The sequence below is a fragment of the Gracilinanus agilis genome, chromosome 2 (genome assembly GCF_016433145.1).
Source record: "Gracilinanus agilis isolate LMUSP501 chromosome 2, AgileGrace, whole genome shotgun sequence".
Lineage (NCBI taxonomy): Eukaryota > Metazoa > Chordata > Mammalia > Didelphimorphia > Didelphidae > Gracilinanus > Gracilinanus agilis.
The window spans coordinates 318,895,427-318,919,235 of record NC_058131.1 but is presented as its reverse complement, the minus strand read 5'-3'; the positions used below and the strand labels follow the sequence as shown (position 1 = coordinate 318,919,235).

Here is a 23,809-nt window from a genome sequence, read left to right as displayed (position 1 = left end):
AACAAAAACAATGTAGTCAAAATCAGAAGGGAAACAACAAATTGGGAAAAAATATTTATAACAAAAAACTCTGACAGGGGTCTAATTACTCAAATATACAAGGAGTTAAATCAATTGTATAAAAAATCAAGCCATTCCCCAATTGATAAATGGGCAAGAGACATGAATAGGTAATTCTCAGGTAAAGAAATCAAAAGTATCAATAAGCACATGAGAAAGTGTTCTAAATCTCTAATAATTAGAGAAATGCAAATCAAAACAACTCTGAGGTATCACCTCACACCTAGCAGATTGGTTAAAATAAAAGAAGGGGAGAGTAATGAATGCTGGAGGGGATGTGGCAAAATTGGGACATTAATGCATTGCTGGTAGAGTTGTGAACTGATCCAACCATTCTGGCTGGCAATTTGGAACTATGCTCAAAGGGCTATAAAAGACTGCCTGCCCTTTGATCCAGCCATACCATTGTTGGGTTTGTACCCCAAAGAGATCATAGATAAACAGACTTGTACGAAAATATTTATAGCTGCGCTTTTTGTGGTGGCAAAGAACTGGAAAGGGAGGGTATGCCCTTCAATTGGGGAATGGCTGAACAAATTGTGGTATATGCTGGTGATGGAATACCATTGTGCTAAAAGGAATAATAAACTGGAGGAGTTCCAGGTGAACTGGAAAGACCTCCAGGAACTGATACAGAGTGAAAGGAGCAGAGCCAGAAGAACATTGTACACAGAGACCGATACACTGTGGTAAAATTGAATATAATGGACTTCTGTACCAGCAGCACTGCAATGACACAAGACAGCTCTGAGGGATTTATGGTAAAGATGCTACCCACATTCAGAGGAAGGACTGCAGGAGAGGAAACATAGAAGATAAACAATTGCTTGAATGCATGGGCTGAGGCGGACATGATTGGGGATGTAGACTCGAAACTACCACACCAATGCAACTAACAACAATTTGGAAATAGGCCCTGAACAAGGACACATGTTACAACCAGTGGAAATTTGCATCGGCCATGAGTGGGGGGAGAGCGGGGGGTGAAGGGGAAAGTAGGGACATAAAGTATGTAAACAGGTTCAAAATGAATATTAATAAATGTTTAATAATAATAATAATAATAATAATAAAAAAAGAAAATCCTTTGACCACCACTTACTGAGACAAGATTTATTTCCAGAGAAGATGTCTATTTTTTATTATTTTAACTGCATTAATTTGCTTTGCCACTTTTAGGGTCTAGGTGACTGATTACCTCAAAAACAGGTCATAAGTCTGTATACTGGGGGAAAGTTCTAGATTTGGAAATTGAAACACCAAATCTTGAATTGGAAGAGAAGACCTGAACTCGTATCCTGGTTTTACTACCTACTATCTATGTGATCCCTGGAATGTCACTTCCCTTCCTCATCTATATGAGGTTAGACTAGAACAGTGACAGCAAAACTTTTATAAATGGAGTGTCGGTCCCCATCCTCACCCCACCCCCCCAGACTGAGTGCCATGCCCCTTCCCACCACCACATCCTGGATATGCATCTCCCTTACCCCACACAGAGGAAGGAGAAAGTTCTCCCATTGGGCTGCTGGGCAGAGGGGCAGGTAAAGTGAGGAATGTCCTCAGTGAGGGTAGAGATGGGGAGGGGAGTGGCCCAAGCACTCTGCTCTACTCCAGCTCTGCAGTCTGTAAACCACCCACCTTACCCTTGTGCACTCCCATTGGCTGCTGGGCAGAGGGGCGGGGAATGTGAAAAAATGTCATCAGGTATGGTGGAGAGGGGGAGGGGAGCAGCTCTGCCCAAACCCCTCTGCTGAACACTAGAGGTAGGGGGTGGGAAGGGAGGGTGACTGAGTGCCCACAGAGAGTATATGGCATGCCATCTTTGGCACCTGTACCATAGGTTCACCATCACTGGACTAGATGATTCAATTCAAAATTTAAATCAACTACCCACATAAGCTAGTCTAAAACTTCTCCTTTCTTCTCAAGCCCTTGATACCATCCTATTTGCTCTTCGTCTCTGCAGGTGAACTTGCCTCTACTCAGCTGAGAAATAGAGGCATATGTTATGACTCCCTGTCTCCCTGATTCCATGCCATAAACACTCTCTCTATCTTTACCAGACCTTTCCTCCTTTACTCCAGCTCATGGGGATGAGATGGCCCTTCTCATCAAGGCTCATTCCTTTACTCATTGTCCTAGATTTCATCTCCTCCTGCTTCAACCAAAAGCATGCTCCAATAATCCTTCCTCTCTCATCTGTAATCTCTACTTATCTAATGGTTACTTCCTAACAGATACACACATTTTCAGGTCTCATTGTTGACGTTCATTCGTTATAGTCTTATCCAACATTTCTTGACCCCATTTGGGATTTTCTTGGTGAAGATATTGCAGTGGTTTGGCATTTCCTTCTCCAGTTCATTTTATAGATAAGGAAATGGAGGCAAACAAAGTGAAATTACTTGCTCAAGGTCACATAGTAAGTAACTGAGGCTAAATTTGAACTTGGGTCTTCTTGATTCCAAGCTCAGTGCTCTATCCATTTGCCACCTAGTCACCCAGGTCTCCCTATCCCTTGAAAGGAAAGGAAAGAAACCTTCCTTGGCCCTGCTGTATCCTCAAGTTATTGTCTTATATTTTTCAGTATATTGCTACGTTTCTAGAAAAAGTCATTTATACTCACTGCCTCTTCTTTCTCATTATTCATTCACTCCTTGACTTCTTAGAATATGGCTTCCTATCTTACCACTCTACTGAAAATAGTCTCGCCAAAGTTACTAGTGACCTTTTAATTGCTCAATCTGACAGGCTTTTCCCAGTCTTTATCTCTTTGACCTTTCTTCAGTTTTTGACATTCTTGACCACCCCAGTTCAAGGTCTTCATCACATCCATCTGGACTAATCGCCTCTAATGTGATCCCTCTTCTCAAATCCATCCCTCCCACAGCTGCCAAAATAATCTGTCTAAGGCAGTGATGGGCAAACTTTTTAAAGAGGGGGCCAAAGGAAAGGAAATGCTCATCTGTCAGTCTGTTTCTAAGGCAACTCTTTCAAAAGTTTCATTGTATTGTATCCTATTCATTGTATTCGTCAGATTAGGAATAATGTCTCACAGCCAGATAGAACATTTTAGGGGACCTATATCTGGCCCATGGGCCATAGTTTGTCTATCAGTGGTCTAAGGCATAGATTTGTCCACAAGGCCACCCTTGACTCCACTGCTCTGTCACTCTCCACTGCTTCTAGGATAAGGTACAAACTCTTCTGCCTGGCTCCAACTGACCTTTCCAGCGGTATCTCACATTAACTCCCCTTTGTGTATTTTACAATCTGTTACCATGGCATAGTGGGAAAAGTAAGAAATATAGGCCAAATCCCAGTGCTGAAATTTATTTGCCAGCTATGTAACCTTGGGTAAGTTTTTAAAATAAATCAGTCTACACTGTGGTACAATCGAACATAACGGACATCTCTACTAGCAGCAATGCAAGAATCCAGAACAAGATTATCCACCATGATCAGGTGGGATTTATATCAGGAATGCAAGGATGGTTCAACATTAGGAAAACCATCCACATAATTGACCATATCAACAAGCTAACAAACAAAAATCACATGATTATCTCAATAGATGCTGAAAAAGCCTTTGACAAAATACAGCATCCATTCCTATTGAAAATACTGGAAAGTATAGGAATAGAAAGACCTTTCCTAAAAATAATAAACAGTATATACCTAAAACCATCAACAAGCATCATATGCAATGGGGATAAATTAGAAGCCTTCCCAATAAGATCAGGAGTGAAACAAGGATGCCCATTATCACCTCTATTATTTAACATTGTACTAGAAACACTAGCAGTAGCAATTAGAGAAGAAAAAGAAATCGAAGGTATCAAAATAGGCAACGAGGAGATTAAGCTATCACTCTTTGCAGATGATATATTAGTCTACTTAAAAAATCCTAAAGAATCAACTAAGAAGCTTGTAGAAAAATCAACAACTTTAGCAAAGTTGCAGAATACAAAATAAATGCACATAAATCACCAGCATTTCTATATATTTCCGACACATCACAGCAGCAAGCGGTAGAAAAAGAAACACCATATAAAATCACCCTAGACAATATAAAATACTTAGGAATCTATCTACCAAAACAAACACAGGAATTATACGAAAACAACTATAAAACACTTTCCAAACAATTAAAACTAGATCTAAAGAATTGGAAAAACATTGATTGCTCATAAGTAGGATGAGGTAACATCATAAAAATGACCATTCTACCCAAATTAATTTGCCTATTTAGCGCCATACCCATCAAACTACCAAAAAACTTTTTTACTGAATTAGAAAAAACTCTAACAAAGTTCATTTGGAATAACAAAAGATAAAAAATATCAAGGGAAATAATGAAAAAAAATGTGAAGGAACGTAGCCTAGCAGTACCAGATATTAAACTATACTATAAAGCAGTGGTCATCAAAATGTACTGGCTAAGAGACAGAAGGGAGGAGCAGTGGAATAGACTTTGGGTAAGTGACATCAGCAAGACAGTGTATGATAAGCCCAAAGAGCCCAACTTTTGGGACAATAATCCACTATTTGACAAAAACTGCTGGGAAATTTGGAAAACAATATGGGAGAGATTAGGTTTAGATCAACATCTCACACCCTACACCAAGATAAATTCAGAATGGGTTAATGACTTGAATATAAAGAGGGAAACTATAAATAAGTTAAGCAAAAACCAAATGGTATACTTGTCAGATCTCTGGGGACGAAAGATTTTAAAACCAAGCAAGAGTTAGAGAAAATTACAAAATGTAAAATAAGTGATTTTGATTATATTAAATTAAAAGGCTTTTGTACAAACAAAAACAATGCAGCCAAAATCAGAAGGGAAACAACAAGTTGGGAAAAAATCTTTATAACAAAAAACTCTGACAGGGGTCTAATTACTCAAATATACAAGGAGTTAAAGCAATTGTATAAAAAATCAAGCCATTCCCCAATTGATAAATGGGCAAGAGACATGAAGAGGCAATTTTCAGATAAAGAAATCAAAAGTATCAATAAGCACATGAGAAAGTGTTCTAAATCTCTAATAATTAGAGAAATGCAAATCAAAACAACTCTGAGGTATCACCTCACACCTAGCAGATTGGCTAAAATGAAAGAAGGGGAGAGTAATGAATGCTGGAGGGGATGTGGCAAAATTGGGACATTAATGCATTGCTGGTGGAGCTGTGAACTGATCCAACCATTCTGGCTGGCAATTTGGAACTATGCTCAAAAGGCGTATGAATGCCTGCCCTTTCATCCAACCATACCATTGTTGGGTTTGTACCCCAAAAAGGATCATAGATCATAGATAAACAGACTTGCACAAAAATATTTATAGCTGGGAGAGGGAAAGAACATGAAACATGTAACTATGGGAAAATATTCAAAATAAAAATTTAAAAATAAATAAAAATGAATAAAAAATAAATAAATCAGTCAATGGATAAACATTTATTAAGCACCTACCATATGCCAGGAACTATGCTAATCACTGAGGATAGAAAAAGAGATAAAACATAGCTCCTGCTCTCAAGGAGTTCACAATCTAAAATAATTAGATCATAAAGGCAGAGCTAGAGGGAACCTTAGAGACCATGTAGTCCAGTGGTTCCCAAGATTTTTTGTTCCACTAACTCCTTTTGATAACAACAAAATGTGATGGGAACCCCCAGAGTAATTTAGTATGCTAGTCATAATACTTATTACAATTATTTACTACTTAAGACATCATTAAAGAATGTTTCACCCCAAACCCTTTGGACTATCATCACAATCCTTCGAGGTGTTTGTGAACCTCAAAATGAGAATTCCTGATCTAGTCTAATCTCCTTATTTTACTGATGAGAAGATCAAGACATGGAAACATCATGCAGCCTGCCCAATGTCAAACAGCTGGTAAATGTCCATACTGAGAGTTAAACCTAGGCCCCCCAGTTCCAAATCCAGCCCTCTTTCCATTGAATTTTTTGCCATCTAGAATTTACCAATAATACCTACTCCCACAGAGTGTGAGAAATCTTGAAAGTGCTATGAAAGTGTGAATTGAATTGTTACCAATGGCAACTCCCTTACTAGTAAAAAGAGGCTCATTTTATTGCAGCTAAATATCAGTCTCACAGCTAAGATCTATTGACCACCTTTTCAAAATGGAGACCAAGGGCCAATAAATCAGTCTCATGAAAAGGGCAGTGTTTCATGTATGCCTTGGCAAGGAAGGGATTGGGGGGCAAAAAAAGCAATAATCAACTTGGACTCTCTCTCCTCCAGAGCTTTCCTTCTATGCTCTCAAGTACCCTAGCTGTTCCCCCCCCCCCAATGCTGGGAGGTCCTAAATCACTGCCAGCTCCAATAAAGGGCCTCCAAACAGTTTGTCTCTGGCTGAAAAGATGGGCAATATCAATAGCCAGTGTCCAACTGAGCTAGAAGCCTGAGTTCTGTTGTCTCAAACAATACTCCTGTCACCCTCAAACCCATAAAGTCTGAAATTAATGGTCTGGTCTGTGCTTTGCTTTCATCTGAGACAAAGAGGACAATCTGGGAAAGTGAGATTAGATTTGCCCATTTCTTGGAGCCTAGTTGATAGGTGGAAAAGATATGGGGGAGGTGGCACTAGTTTGGCAAGTATACTTATACCCAGATCACTGGATATGGTGTCAGAGGGTTTAGACCAGGGGTCGGCAACCTTTTTGGCTATGAGAGCCATAAACACCTGTGGAAGGAGGAGGATGGAGGTGGAAGGTGCTAGAATATGGGGCGGGGGGGGCTGAAGGGCCCCCTGGGGCACATCCTGGGGCTCTGGCCGGTCTGGATGTGGAGCCAGATATGGCTCGAGAGCCATACGTTGCCTATCCCTGGTCTCGACTCAAATCCTACCTCCACCACTTGCCAACCTTGTGCCTCATTTTCCTCATTAGTAATTTGGTAAACTGCAGATACCTGTTACCACTACTGCTTCGTAGGGTTATTATGAAAATCAAATTCATGAATATAAAGTGCTTTGTAACTGTAAACTTTTACTCTTATTCCTCCGATAGCATCCTTCTTTGATGCTTCATTAGGACCTGTTGTGACAACAGATGACAAAATTGGGCAGGTCCTACCAAGCTGGTAAAGTTGAGCTTAATGGCTGGCTGTTCCTTGTCCTAGTTCCAGGTTCCAAAAATGGTGGGAGGCTCGTCTTGGCTCAGCTTGGCCACAGACTGATGAATTATCCAGCTCCAGCAATTCTACAGGACTTTCTGCTACATCATAAAGGAGCTGTGATGTGCAGTGTCAGAGAACTCAAATCAGTAGAATTGCTGACCCTTTTGGAGACAAGTAGGTGATCCAGTAGAGAGAGTGTTAGGCTTAAAGTTAGGCAACCCTATTTGATTCAGTTTCCTCACCTGGAAAATGAACAGGAGAAAGAAATGGCAAACTACTCCATTATCTTTGCCAAGAAAACCCCATATAAGGTCATGAAAAATTGGACAGGACTGAAACAACTGGGCTGCAAAAACAACAACAACAAATAGCACCATCCAGGTTGCTGTGAGGATCAAATGAAATATTTGTAAAGTGCTTACCATAGTGTCTAGCACACAGTGAGTGGGAGCTTAATAAATGTTTGCTTTCTTCCTTTTGTTTTGGAGTATTATCCTCCTCATCATCATTAAAAATATATAGGAGGGGCAGCTGGGTAGCTCAGTGGATTGAGAGCCAGGCCTAGAGACGGGAGGTCCTAGGTTCAAATCCGGCCTCAGACGCTTCCCAGCTGTGTGACCCTGGGCAAGTCACTTGACCCCCATTGCCCACCCTTATCACTCTTCCACCAAGGAGCCAATACACAGAAGTTAAGGGTTTATATATATATATATATATGTAGGACTGCTAAGCTACCCAGAGTTAGAATGACCCTACACTTGGGAATCCAGTGTCTTCAGAAATTTGGTGCTGGACAGGCAGATGGATGTTCCCCCTCCCATCCCCATTAGATTGTTTTAAGGAGTGAAGTTCAGCCTCCAGGGACGACACCTTGGACAAAAGCCTTCTGAGAAACTGATCCTAATTATTTTGGTCTGATTTTGTATAAGATGCTACTAACCACTGCAAGTTGGGATAGTGGGTAGAGTATTTGACCTGGAGTAAGGAAGAGCTAGTATTTGAAGTTTATGAGTGTTTTATCTCACTTGATCCAAGCAACAACCTGGGGAGGTGGATACAATTATTAATACTATTTTATGGATGACAAAACTGAACCTGACAGAAGTCAATGACTTTAAGGCAGCTAGGTGGTTCAGTAGATAGAAAGTCAGCCCTGGAGACTGGAGGTCCTGGGTTCAAATCTGACCAACACTTGCTAGCTGTGTGACCCCCTGCAATTCCCTTAACCCCAACTGCTCAGCCCTTACTGCTCTTCTTCCTTGGAACTTGTCAAGGGTCACACAGCTAGTAAGAGTCTGGGGAAGAATTCAAACTTAGGATTTCCTGATTCTAAGTTCAGTGCTCTATCCACTGAACCACCTAAGAAGGCCTGACTTCAAATCCCACTTCAGATACTTACTAGGTGCTTGAATGGGCAAATCATTTAATTTCAGTGCCTCAGCTTCTTCATCTGAAAAATGAGAGAAGGGAATTCAATCCCCTTCAATCTTTAAATTTAATCCCTTTAGTCCCAGTCTTTAAATAAAGTCCCTTCAGGCTTTAAATTTATGATCCTATAAACTCCTTTAATTTAATTCCCAGCTCCTCCAAAATTCCAAATGGCAACGAATCAGTCAAGCGTTGAAACGGTAGGCGAGTTTCTTTATCTAGCTGGGTCTCAGTTTCCTTCTGTAGAAAATCAGTCAAACAAGCAAAAATGTATTTAGTATCTATTATATGCCAGGCACTGTGCTCCGTGTTGGGGATTCAGATACAAAAGAGAGCTGGAGGAACTTCTCTTCTTTGAGCAAACTCCATACATTTAGAGCTGGCAAGGAGAGACCTTAGAGAGCAGGCTCCTCATTTCATATGTGAGAAATCTGGGGCCCCGAGAGAGGAAGAGACTTGCCTAAAGTCACATAGATAAGTGACCGAGGCAGCATTTGATTTAAATCCACAAATACACACTCCCACCCAGCCCTCCCCTTACAGCTCGCTTTCCATTGCGCCACGTGGGTCCTGTCTTTCGGGCTCTACGTCCCTTTCCGTGCTCAAACAGTCCCGGCCCAGTTCTGACATTCCACGGTCTATGTACGAACATTCTGCGTTCTAAGGTTTACCCTCCAATGAATCTATAATTACCGTGAAAGCTCTGCATGTGTTCTGGAGCTAATGAGGGTTACGAAGGGAGGGGAGCAGAGAAGGGATGGACAAGTGGAGATGGGGAATAGGTTTCAACGCTGTGTCTTTTCTAGGAACTTGAGAAAACGGTCCTCAGGGAAGGTCGTACTTTAGGGGCTAGAGGTAGGGCGTCTAGAACCCGACAGTAAGTGCCTCCTCGCTCGTCCTGTCTCCCCCAGGACACTGCCGGATATTCGACGGTCCCGGAGATACTGAGAAGACAAAGAGGAGAATGTAAAATATTACTCGCAACTTCTCCTGCCCTTAACTGAATGGGTGGCTTAAAGAAGCCGCCCCAATGCAGGAGGAGGAGGAGGAGGAGGAGGAGGAGGAGGAGGAGGAGGAGGAGGAGGAGGAGGAGGAGGAGGATCTGCCAAATCAGCCATGTGTTCATTGGGATTTTCTTTTTGTTTCTGATTCTTCTTTAATTTTCATTCACCAATTTCTTTTTCATTGGCTTCCAGAGTAACAGGTATGTCAGAAGCATCTCATCTAATCTGTAACTAAACAAGAATTCCCCCTTCCAATTTTGCCAATGAGTGGGCATCAAGCTTGCATTTAAAGATCTCCCAAAAGAGGAGGTTCTTCTCTCTTTTCGAGCAGTCCATTGCACTTCCAGAAAGCAGTCATGTTTAGGGGGGTTTTGTTTCCTCATGCAAAAATCTGCCTATCCATACCTTCGAATCTCTGCTCCTAGTCCTATTCCTTAAATCAAGCAGAACAAGTCTCANAGCCGCCCCCAATAGGTCAGAACGAGGGCTGCTACCAGAGAGAGGAGACAGAGAGAGCTCCTGGTACCCATCTCTGAGACAGACGCATGGGCGAGGCTGACTGTGCTGTGGCTCCCTCACAGGTGAGAGGCAGGAGCCACGGGAAGTTTGGGTGGGACTCACGCCAGGCGGCCCCCTGACACCCCCAGGGCGAGATGACCCCGACCGGTCTCCGAGATGTGAAGGTTACCTCATTACCAGGTGTCCCCAACCAGAGCAGGGTTTCTAATGCCCCTTTTCATTCGAGCAATTAGGGGAGGGAGCCGATACTCCTAAAGAGCCCAGGGATGGTGGATTCTTCAGTTAAAGTGGGAAGAGAACTTAATAGTAGTAGTTGATAACTGTATAGGTATTTTGTGGAGAACAGGCAAGTTCCTCACAAATTATATCCCTTTTTTCAGGGATGAGAAAATAGACTCAAAGAGGCTGTTCAGTAAGTTGTCTAGGGCCATAGCTGGTAAGCTTGGGAGATGAAACTGAGCTATATCTCTGACTTTCCCGTCCAGTGCTGGGTCTTATTGTCTTAGGCTGAGAAGACCTTAAAGAGGAGAATGTAAAATATTGACTATGAAAGGAATCTAAGAGCATTGTCTACGGGAACATGGGATATTAGAGCTTTGTTATGGACCTCACTTAGCTCATAAAATGTTAGAAAGAAGAGCAGAAAGGAATTAAAAGCATAGAATGTTAGAGCTGAAAGTGGTCTGACAACATGAAAACTTCACAACATAAAATGCTTAAAAATTAGAAGGGGGCTTGGGATATGGAATATTAGGGCTGGAATTGAACTCAGAACATAGAATGTTACGTCTGGAAGAGACCTTAAAATGTAGATTATGATGGTTTTTTCCCTTCCAGTTCTAACAAGTTATTTAAAAAAAACAAACAAAAAACTTTTACCTTCTGTCTTAGAATCAACACTAAGGTATGGTTCCAAGGCAGAAGAGCAGTAAGGACTAGACAATTGGGGTTAAATGACTTGCCCAGGATCACACAGTGAGGAGTATCTGAGGCAGGATTTGAACCCATCTCCAGGTCTGGCCCTTTCTTTATATGTTGAGTCACCTAGCTGCCCCAAGTCATTGTTTTTTAAAGGTCCCTTAAAGCCCCATGGGACTGTGATCGATAAGCTATCTCGAATGGGCTCCAGTCATGCCCTTACAGACTTAATGTCTGGGTCCAAATGGCTGGACCCCTACCATAATCCATTCTCCAGAGTGGGCTTATTTTGATGGGTAAGAGAACAAAGAACGGGTCTGGGGGGAAGAGGAAAGAGAGGGGTGTAATGAACCTAAAGTGAGGGTAAACACATTCCTTAGCCTCATTTGCTTGACTACAATAATCTGAAGATGCCAGCCTTGGTTTGTTGACACAGAGCAGCAGTGAATCACTAGACCCTTCAGCAGGTTGGCAGGGTTCTGATTTTTCAGTGTCATTTTCCCATTTCCTCCCTCTTCCCTCCCCTCTATAGTTATTTGACTCTACTTCCTATTGGCTGGAATTAGAGTATGGCAGGGGTGGAATGGGATTGGAGAAAGGGGGTGAAGAATGTGAACTTTTGCAGGGACAGAGAGCTCTCCAAGGTGATCCTGTCTCCCAGGCACTGACCCCTTATGCCTCCCCCCGCCCCCCCCCCCACACCTTGGCTTTTAGTTGTCCCAGCTTTGGCATGCCACTCAGTTGTTTGTGTGTTGAAAAATCACTAGGGGATGAAGCTAATTTGGCCTTTAGTGACATTTAATTATGAATTGTAACTAAGAAGCCAGGCTGATTTTAGAGGTGCAATTGTCTAGAAGCAGAAAGATGGCTGAGTTGACCATTAGCTCTGGGGAGTCAACAAAAGATAAAATTCTCACTTGCTAGCTACTATGTATAAGGCAGTATGCTAGGAGTAGGGGACACAAAAATAAATTAAAACAGCCTCAGACCTCTGGCAGCTTACATTCTAGGAGGTTTTGTTGCTCAGTCATTTTCAGTTGTGGCTGACTTTTCATGTCCTCATTTGGGGTTTCTTTGCAAAGATATTGGAATGGTTTGAGGTTTCTTTCTGCAGCTCATTTAACAGATGAGGAACTAATACAAAAAAAAAAAAAGGTTAAGTGACTTGCCCAGAGTCCCACAGCTAGAAAGTGAAAGAGGCTAGATTTGAACCTCGAGCTTTCCTAACTCAAGGTCTGACACTCTATCCACTGTTCCACCTAGTTGTCTATAGATAGATAGGTAAATACAATATAATTTAAGGGGGAAGAGATCACACACATCCCGAGCAGTAGGCACCTGCGTTAAGCCTTGAAGAAAAGCTCAAAGTCTAAGAGGCAGAGGTGAGAAAAAAATGTATTACAAGCATAGGAGGTCAGCCTCTGTAAAAGAATGGAAGTAGGAAATGTATTGCAGATTTGGGGGAACCAAAAAAAGCCTACTTTGGCAGGAACATACAGTGTGTGAAAGGAAGTAATGTGAAATAAATCTAGAAAAGTAGACTGGAGCCAAATTGCAAAAGACCAAATGCCAAGCTGAGAAGTTTGTATTTTATCCTAAAGACAATAGAGAGCTTCTGAAAGTTCTTAAGCAGGGAGGTGACCTGGGAGCTGAAACTGAGCCTATATCTATCTCCCATCTCCAGTCCAGTGCATTATTGTCTTAGGCCAAGATGACCTTAAAGCATAAAATGTTCAAATGTTTGAAAGCAGACCTGTGCTTTAGGAAGATTATTTTGGCAACTTTTTGGATAATAGACTTAAAGGGCCAATTAGATGTCTGTTGCAATAATTTATCCTCCTAGGCATTCAGGTTTAGAATTTTAGAGTCACCTTTGTTTCTTCTTCCTCCTTCACCCTTCTGATCCAATTAGTTGGCAAGTCTTATCCATTCTACTTTACAACATCTCTCTTATCCATTAGCTTTCCTCTATTCATAGCCTCAAAATATTATAACCAAGACCCTAATTCTCTATTAAATTGTCAGAGTGTCCTAATTGATCACCCTGTTTCCAGATGACCCACCCAAATTTCCAAACTTAATTCTAGATATAATTTATATTATTCTCCTTTATGAATGCTACATTATGGCTAGACTGACCTGTTAGATCAGGGGTTGGCAACGTATGGCTCTCAAGCCATATCTGGCTCTTTTGAGGGCCAGATATGGCTCTTTCTGCAGGAGCCATAAAGTCCATTTTTTTTCAGGCGCTGTTACAGGAGCGCACACTGTGAGCACTGTATGGCTCTCACGAAATTACATTTTAAAAAATGTGGCATTTATGGCTCTCACAGCCAAAAAGGTTGCTGACCCCTGTGTTAGATGCTTCCCAAACCTGACACTCCATCTCTTGTCTCCATGCCTTTGCATTGGCTATCCTCATTGGATTGTACTCTTTCTTCACTCCCTGCTCTAAGAATCCTTTGCTTCTTTCAGAGTTCAACTCAGGTACCACCTCCTATGAAAAGTTTACCCTCTCCCCTGTCTCAAATCCCCTTTTCAAATCATCTTGCATTTATTTTATAAGACAGAGAAAGCACTTATTGGGTATTTACTATGTGCCAGGGTTTATGAGTGTTCAAGGAGGACTGGTACTTTTGGTGTGAGAGATTGCTGAGCCCTTTTCAGGGCTGCTCATCCACCTTTGGTGACTACCTGGCACTCAACTCTCACCTGTGGCTTCAAGACACTGTAGCATGTGCAGCAGCCATATGCCAGTGAACCATATTGGCAGATGAGCTAAACCAGATTGAGGGTAACCAATGGGTTACAACCCCATCAGTGAGTTAAGGTGGTGTCTACCCCAAGGATGAGAACAGCTTAAGGCAGCTAAAGCAGGCACTGAGGTGTGCTTAGAACTTTGTCAGACATTGGAGATACCAAAGTCACCTACTGTATCCTGGGCCAAGGTCATCTACTACATCACTAGTCATCCTGACTTTTGTCTTTCCACTGGCCTTTGATGTCTCTAGAATGAGGTTGGTGACTTTGTATAATTCTGCCTCAAATCCAATTCGTGTGCAAATCAAGACATCACTCAGTGATGTCATTGGTCCCTTTTGAAAATGAAAGACAAGTAAAGTGAGTAGAACCAGAAGAACAATGCATACAGTAACAGAAATATTATGCCATGACCAACTGTGAAGGACTAAACCATTATCAGCAAAACAAGTTTCCAAGATGACCACAAGAGACTCATGATGAAAATGCCACAGCCAAAGAAAGAACTGTTGGAGTCTGAGTGCAAATCAAAGCATGCCACCTTCCACTTTATTTCCCTCCTAATTTTTTTATTGTATATATGATATGTGCCTGCTATCATGACATGAATAATTGGAATATGGAACAAATATGTATTGCCTGAAAACACTAGCATAACCTATATCACACTATTTATCACTTTGAGGAAGGAGGAAGAAGGAAGGGAGGAAGAAAATCTGAATCCTAAAATGCCAGAAAACAATTGTCAAAAATTGTTACTATATATAACTGAAAATAAATTGTTGGATGTAATCGCATCTATAAAATATAGACAATAATACAATTCCTGCCTCGCTGAAATATTGGTTGAAAATAATTTTATAAGCTTTGAAATGATATAGAAATGGGAATCATTATTATAGGCCGTTAAGGTGGTTAGAAGACATATTCCTCTGAATAATTTTCTTCTATCTTACTGTTACAGGGTTTCTTGAAAACATCCCTGTGATCCCCAAATCTCCTTAGCTCCAAATCTCCAGACTTAACCTGCTCTGCCCCTGGATATAAGGGTCATTATACCCAACATGCCAGGAAGACTTTCTTGGTTCCTTTTCCTCTTGGTAGGTCCGATTATCTCTTTATGGGCCATCATTGTCACTGACCAATTCTGTGACCTTGGACAAATCCCTTTACCACTCTGGACTTCATCTGTTTAATGGGAGGGGTTGAACTAAATAATCTCTAAGGTCCCTTCTAGCTGTATAATTCCTTTTGAAATAAAAATCAATGATAATGTGGTGGCGACTAGGGATAGGGAAGGGGGCCCTGGGACCAGGGAAGGGGATGGTGGCTGCTTAGTATACTCCTTTCCTCTCTCATTAGTCTGTGGGTGGTGGGAAGTTTGTCTTGGTCTAAAAGCCAGGATCTTAATATCAGCCTATCTTTCTGGATTCGTGCCTATTTGTCTGTTTGGGAGATTGGGAGTCTCTCCTGGAACCCCTCGAGCTCTCCAGCTTCGTTGAAGACCCTCAAGTTCACAGGTGAGTGCTGCCAAGCCAGTATGGTTAGTAAATGATTGAACCAAAATGCAAACTCAGTTTTCTCCTAACTCAATAGCAAATTATCTTTCTTTTCACTGAGACTTGAACTCGAGTCTTTTAATTTCTATTCTAGGTCTCTTTTTACCGTACTGCCTACAAAACTATAGCCTGAATAGAAACATCCAGTCATTCACTCAGTCCAAAACATTTTATTTGAGGGCTTAATAAAAATAGCTAGCATTTTTAGAGCACTTTGAGGTTCGCAAAGCATTTTAGAAATAACATTTCATTTTATCCTCACTACAACCCTGTGATATAAATATGTTTATTATTTCCATTTTACAGATAAAGAAACTGAATTAGACAAAGATTATGACTCATCCAGGGTCACAAATCTTGTGAGTGTCTTGAGAGTAGATTTGAACTCAGCACTTTCTGACTCCAGACTAGTGTTCTATCCAGTGCTCTATCCACCTTGCTACTTCTAGGATATATTGTAAAGGGAATTCCTACTTAGGCAGAAGATGTTCTAAATGGCCTCTGAAGTCCCTTGGTCAGTTTCAGAGATCCTCTGATTCTAGGTTCTCTTAGGTCTTTTCCAGCTTCAACATTCTATAATTCCTGCTGAGACACATGGGTAGGAGTCCAGAAATCTGAGTTAAAGTCCCGGGTCTCTTCTCCTTACCACCCACGTGACCTTCATTTAGTAAATGAGCATATGAGTAAGATAGCCTCTCTAAGACCCCTTCCGCGTCTAAATTCTCAATGATCCTAAGAAAGATCACCTCATCTTCAGTTGCATTAGCAAAACTTCCTTTTGTTGGTCAGACAGACAGACAGACAATAAATATTTATTAAGCATCTGCTATTTGCCAGGCAGCTAGGTGACATGGTAGATCGAGCACTAGCAGAGAGACAGGGAGTCACTGAGTTCAAATCTAGTCTCAGGTACTTACTAACCAAGTGATCCTGAGCAAATCACTTAACCCTGTTTGTCTCAGTTTCCTTATCTGTAAAATGAGTTGAAGAAGGAAAGGGCAAACTATACTAGTACCTTTTGCCAAGAAAACCCTAAATGGGATTACCAAGAGCCAGACATGACTGAAACAATTGAACAACGAAAAATGTACCAAGCACTGTGATAAATCATTGGAGATACAAAGAAAGATATTCAGTCCTTTTGCAACTAGTCAATATATCTGACAGAGTCCCATGTTCCATCTTAGAAATCTCAACATTTGCCACATATCCTCTAACCGAATGTGAATGACCACACCAAGGCCCTGAACTTTCCAAGTTGAGGGAATATTTTCTATCCCAAGTCCTAAGATTATAGAATATACATTTGGGCAGAGGAGGGAAGAGAGATGGGAGGACCTTAAAGATCTTCTTACTTTATAGATGAGGACCCTCAAATCCAGAGAGATAAAGGTGATTTACTCAAAGAACAGAGTCAGAATTCAATATTAAGTTTTCTTACTCTGAATCCAGAGCTCTTTCCACTCACTGCTTTCTAGATCTCCATTTCCTGCTCCGTAAAGTGAGGCATTTGAGCTAGGGACAGCTAGGGACCTATCAGCTCTAATCGTAGGATTGTTGGTAAGGAGCTGGAAGAGTCCTTAGAAACGATCTATTCCAGTTACAGCCTATGCCCTTTCTCACTGAGTCTTTCTCTATCAGCTCCAAAGGCTTCTCCTGAAGCAGTGGAGACATCCAGTGGAGTCTATGAGGTCAAGAGAGGCCAGCCACTAGACTGGTGGCATGCCTACAACTTCTGTGACCAGCGTTTTGCCCAGCTGGCTTTGGAGCTCCCACATGAGGCTGTGACTGAGCTACTTCAAGGACAAGTACAAGGTCCAATCTGGGTGGGCCAGAAAACAGTCTTGCTACGGAGACCCCAACAAAGGCGTGAGTGCTATCCATTTATTGAGTTGTAGATGGAAATGGGAGCCACAGATAACTTTGGGTCTGGGAACCTGGAAGAATTAAGGACAAGACCTTGTCCCACCTTGTAGACCAGATAGGAACCAGTCTCATATGGTAGAACACCCAAGTACATAAGAATTATTTTTTTTAATTTAATGTTCATTCAATTAACATTTATTTTCTCTTCTTTCCAGTTCCCTTCCTATCTCACCCCTCAAAAAAGACAAAGTCTTCATAAAAATCTGCATGGTCAAGCAAAGTAGATTCTTATGTTGACTATTCCAAAAATGTATGTCTCATTCTGTATCTTCAGTTCCACCGTCTCTCTTTAATTTTCTATTATTTTTTTAATTTAATTTTAATTTTATTGATTAATTATGAAAAAATTTCCATGGTTACAAGATTCATAATCTTTCCCTCCCTCTCCTTCCATCCCCCTCCCATAGCCAACACACAATTCCACTGGGTTTTACATGTTATTGAACAAGACCTATTTCCATATTATTGATATTTGCACTAGGGTGATCATTTAGAGTCTGCATCCCCAATCATATCCCCATCGACCCATGTGATCAGGAAGTTGTTTTTCACCACCTCTCTTTAAAGAAGTGGTTAATATCATCTTTTTTCCTCTGAAATCATAATTGGTCATTACACTCATCATAGTTCTTAAATTTCCCCCCCTTAATAATATAGTCATTGTATAAACTGTTTTTCTCATTCTGCTCATTTCACTCTGTATCAGTCTTCCCAGAATTCTCTGAAAATTATCCCTTTTGTCACTTTTTATGTCACAGTAGCATTCTATTATATTTCTATACTATCATTTGTTCAGCCATTCTCCAATTGTGAGAAGCTTTTAATTTCCAGCTCTTTGCCACTATAAAATGAGCTGCTATAAATATTTTCATCCATATGACTCTTTCAACTTTGTTTAGTCACTTTGGAATATACCGTTCTGTGTTTTAAAATCCTGACTTTCAGATATGGAGACTGAGTCTCAGTGACACTAAATGAATTATTCAAGGTCATTCATACAGGGAATAATAGGAATAAAAATAAACAATAGGAAAAGAAGAAAATAAATAGGAAATAAAAACTACTAACTGGGTCACTTGAGTGTATTTTTATGAGGCTGGGGGACAACGAGCATTTATTAAATGTTTACTACATGCCAAGCTCTTTATAAATGTCATCTCATTTTATCCTCACAACAGCCCTAGAATATAGTGTGGATATAGGATGGAGCAGACAGAAGTTAAGTGACTTGCCCATGGGATCACCCAACTAGTGAATGTCTGAAACCAGATTTGAATTAGAGATTCCCTGACTTTAAGCCTAGCACTTTATCCAATACTGTCCATTGAATTTTCTTAGCAAAGATAGTGACATGGTTTGCCATTTCCTTCTCCAGCTCATTTGACAGATGAGGAAACTAAAGCAAATAGGGTTAGGTGACTTGCCCAGGGTCACACAACTAGTGCATGTCTAAAGCCAGATTTGAACTTAAGATTTCCTGATTCCAGGCCCAACGCTCTATTCAATCTACCACCTCTCTGTGTCAGTCTTCAGACTATAGTCTTGAATAACACTAGCAAAGATACAGCCTCAGTTTGAGTTCCAAGAGAAAGATCATTTAATTAATAGCAAATATAGTCAGAAAACTTGGGTTGAAATCTCAGCACTACCTTTCTCACTTACTACCTATAAATGTCTTTGAACAAATTATTTCTTCTCCCTAGGCCTCAGATTCCTCATCTGCAATATGGGGGGATGGACAAAAGGACCTTAAAGGTTCCTTCCAGGGGTCTAAATCCCTATTTCAATATTTTCTGGAGGGAACCCTTCTCACAGAACCCACCATGCTAAATCTAATTATCTCTGGAAGTCACTGGGGTGTCCTCTTCTTGCCGTCCCCTCAGGTACACACATGCTGCCAAGTCTGGTGTTTGAGATGCAGACAGCCACAAAATATGCCAGGCTGCTGGTGGATTTTCCCTTGTTGGCTGCCATCACAGTCTGTGCCCATGTACAGTGGAACTCAGCTGTGGACAAGGTGGGCACCATCTTCTCATACGCTGCCCCAACCTTCGCCAATGAGCTTCAGCTTCGTGGTTTCACTGCCCACAATGGACTGGTTCACTTGGCCCTGGTTGTCCATGGACACCATTCTCCGTACCTGCCCGTCTTTTCTGCAGATGAGAGGTGGCACCATATTTGTGCCACCTGGGAGGAAAGGAGTGGCCACTGGGCTCTCATGGCCGATGGCAACCTGCAGGCAGGAGCCCAGAGCCTGTCCCCAGCCCAACCCTTGGCTCCTGGAGGCGTGTTTGTCATTGGGCAGGACCAGGACTCCTTGGGTGGTGGCTTCAAGGAAGAAGAGGCCTTCGGGGGCAACATTACAAGTCTTTATGTATGGGCCCGAGTACTAGGCCTGGAGCAGCTGGATATGGCCCGAGTATGCGAGACCCCTGAAGATGGGCTTCTTTTTGGCTGGGATCGCTGGACCCTGGAGATCGAACCCACCCTCCAAGAGGTTGTGTTGCCTTTCACATGCCCTGGTAAGCCCCTCCAGTCAGCTCCAGTTTTACATTCATTTCATTTCTCTGACCATGTAATAAGCAACTGTAAGAGCATTTGAATTTTGAGCAAGGAAGAACCTTAAAGATTTCATTAAATTCTATTTTACACGGGGGCAGCTGGGTGGCTCAATGGATTGAGAGCCAGGCCTAGAGATGGGAGGTCCTAGGTTCAAATTTGGCCTCAGACACTTCCTAGCTGTGTGACCCTGGGCAAGTCACTTAACCCCCATTACCTAGCCCTTACCATTCTTCTGCCTTGGAGCCAATACACAATAGTGACTACAAGACAGAAGGTAAGGGTTTAAAAAAAATAAAAAAATAAAAAATAAATTCTATTTTACACAAGGAAATTGGGCCTCAGACTGAAGAAGTCATTTATCCAAGATCATGTGCCTAAAAAGTGACAGAGTCGGAATTTGAACACTGCTCTCCTGAATCCCAATCTAGTGTTCTTCTCACTCTGCTGCGCCGAACAGAATTTTGGTAATATTTACCAAATCACCAAATATTTAGTGAACATTCCATTTTGTGAGTCCCTCCATGGGGTGTAGCAGAAAGGACACTGGGCTTGGAGCCAAAGAACCTGAGTTCAAATCCTAATTGTACCATTTAATAGCTGTGTAAACTTGGATAAAACACTAATCACCAGATGAGCCCTTTTCTTTTATCTATCAAATGGGAATAATAATAGCAATACTAACATCTTTCCAGTGCTGAGGGGAATGTGATATAACGGAAATATGGAAGGAAAGACTCATGGTTTGAGTTCACTTGATATTTAAGGTTTACGAGGTGCTTTGCTCATAACACCCTATGAACTAAACAGTCCAAATATGATTACCCCCGTTTTATGGGTAAGAAAACTAAGGAACAAAAACTTTCAGTAAGTTGTCCAAGATTATACAATTAGCGAGTGTTGCAATGGGAATGAGAATCTAATTACTTTGACTTAAAATCCAGCATCCATTCTACTGTACCCAACTATCATCACCATCATCATCATTACTGTCATCATCATCATTATTGTTATTGTTATTATTCCTCCCCACAAGTGCTGGAAGAAATACAAAGATAAATAAGAGACCATCCCATATTATGCCATACTAATAAGCTATATATGCTATTAACTGGTATCCCAAGTCCTAACTGGGGCACAATTTGTGCCAACTTTCTTATATTTTATTATTTACCCGGAGGAGCATAATACATAATTTGATTTCCATCTCATGCTATACTCAAGCCATTCACCATGGTCCATGAGAGCTGGCACTCTGGGAAAACAAGACTTCAATGTCAGCTGCCCCGTTCCCTATTGCCAGCATGACAGGTAGGGAGCACCAGTCCTGCTGTGGCATCTCTCCCTGGTTTTCTGGAAGGAAATCTCTCTGAGGCAAAGTAAGGTCGGTTCTCTGCTACTGTTCCAGAGTGCACATTATCTTGAGGCAGAATTCCCTTTCCATCCCTTCTACCTGGCTGCTGGCCTTTGAATTCCCCCAAAAAGGAATTTGGTGCCTTGTGAATAGGGCACTGGGCTTCGGAGTCAGGGAGACTGGAGTTAAAATCCAGCCTCAGACACTTAACTATGTTACCCTGGGTAAGTCACTTAACCTCTGTCTGCTTTAGTTTCCTCAGCTGTAAAGTGAGGATAATAATTTCCAGGGCTGTTGTGAGCATCAAATGAGATAATACTTGTGAAGTGTTTAATCCCTGTGCCTGACACATGTTGTTCAGTCGTGTCCAACTTTTTGTGACTTCATTTGGGATGTTCCTGGCAAGGATACTGGAGTGGTTTGCCATTTCTTTCTCCAGCTCATTATATGAGATATGAGACAGATGAGAAAACTGAGGCAAACAGGGTTAAGTGACTTGCCCAGGGTCAAATAGCTAGTAGGTGTCTGAGGCTAGATTTGAATTCACAAAGATGAGTCTACCTGACTATCCACTGTGCCACCTTGTTGCCCTTTTCTGGCAACTAGTTGTTGTTTTTTTCAGTTGTGTTCAACTCTCTGTGATCCCCTTTGGGATTTTCTTAGCAAAGATTCTAGTGTGATTTGCCATTTCCTTTTCCAGTTCATTTTATAGATGAGGAAACTGAGGCAAACAGGGTTAAGTGACTTGCCCAAGGTCACACAGTGTCTGGGTCTGAATTTGAGATTAGGATTTCCTGACTTTAAAGCCTAGCATTCTATCCAATACTGTCCATGGGGTTTTCTTGGCAAAGGTTGTGGAGTAGTTTGCCATTTCCTGAGTCAAATAGGGTTAAGTAACTTGTCTCCCAGGGTCATATAGGTAGGAGGTGTCTGGATCTGGATTTGAACTCGAGTCTTTCAGACTCCAGGCCTGGCATTCTATCCACTGTGCCACCTAGCTGCCCTGGCAAGTACTAGGCATTTAATGAATGTTCCCTTTTCTCATGCTACACTCTGGTGGTTGTTTTCAGAATATAACAATAAAAATAAAAATATCCCTGCCCTAAAGGACCTTATGTTTTCCTAGGGATAATCCTCAGTTTCTCTTCACTTATTTACCTTCTGGTTCCTACTGTCTAGTAAGAAATCACTGTTATCTCAAGAGAGAGGAACTACACCAGAAAGCTTTCACACTCTTAATACAATTTCTGGGTTTCTCTCCAGTATAAATTTATGATGTTGAATGGAAGTGAAGGAATGAATCAAGGCTTTGCCAAAGTCATTGAATTTGTAGGATTTCTTTTTATGAATTCTCTGATGTTTAGCAAAATTTGAACTTCATCTAAAGGTTTCCCCGCATTTGATACATTCACTAGGCTTCTCTGCCATATGAACTCTCTGATGTTTAGTGAAATATTCACTTCTTTATGGCAAAAGTCATTCTAATATTCATTACTGGTAGAGGGTTTCTCTCTAGTATGAGGTTTTTTTTGTTTGTTTTGTCTTTTACATTATCATGTGTCTTTTTTTAATTCAAAATATTTTCCATGGTTACATGATTCATGATCCCCGACCCCCAGCTCTTTGCTCCTCCCTCCCAGAGCTGACAAGCCGTTCTGCTGGGTTATACATATATCATTGTTCAAAACCTATTTCCATGTTATTCATATTCGCAGTAGAGCGATCTTTTGACATCAAAACCCTAATCATATCCCCATCGAATTACGTGATCAATCATATGTTTTTCTTCTGCATTTCTATTTCCATAGTTCTTTCTCTGGATGTGGATAGCTTTCTTTCTCATAAGTCCCTCAGCAATGTCTTGGATCATTGCATTGCTTCTAGTAGAGAAGTCCATTATATTCTATTTTACCACAGTGTATCAGTCTCTGTGTACAATGTTCTCCTGGTTCTGCTCCTTTCACTCTACATCAGTTCCTGGAGGTCTTTCCAGTTCACATGGAATTCCTCCAGTTCATTATTCCTTTGAGCACAATAGTATTCCATCACCAACAGATACCACAATTTGTTCAGACATTCCCCAATCGAAGGACACCCCCTCATTTCCAATTTTTTGCCACCACAAAGAACACAGCTATAAATATTTTTGTTCAAGTCTTTTTCCTTATGATCTCTTTGGAGTACAAACCCTGTAGTGGTATGGCTGGATCAAAGAGCAGATAGTCTTTTAAAGCCCTTTGGGCATAGTTCCAAATTGCCCTCCAGAGTGGTTAGATCAATTCACAGTCTCCACCAGCAGTGTATTAGTGTCCCAATTTTGCCGGATCCCTTCCAACATTTATCACTTTCCTTTGCTGCCATATTGGCCAGTCTGCTAGGTGTAAGGTGGTACCTATGAGGTTTTTTTTTTTTATTTTAAAATATTTTTCCTTGTTTACATGATTCATCTCGCATACAGGGTATTGTGCTAAACACTGGGGATACAAAGAGAAATGAAAAGCAGTCTCCAAATCCAAGGAGCTTATATTCTAATGGAGGAGATGGTTAGAGAAACATGCAATATTCAT

General features: G+C 41.3%; 1 protein-coding gene across 1 annotated transcript in view; it reads left to right on the top strand.

Moving 5' to 3' along the window:
• Positions 1 to 14,908: 14,908 nt before the first annotated feature.
• The window catches only part of ADGRD2 (adhesion G protein-coupled receptor D2), a 51,619-nt gene continuing 42,718 nt past the window's right edge, over positions 14,909 to 23,809 (top strand). Inside the window, 4 exon segments of the mRNA XM_044659752.1 lie at positions 14,909 to 14,944; positions 15,301 to 15,364; positions 17,045 to 17,272; positions 19,213 to 19,851. Coding sequence (XP_044515687.1) covers positions 14,909 to 14,944; positions 15,301 to 15,364; positions 17,045 to 17,272; positions 19,213 to 19,851 — 967 coding nt within the window.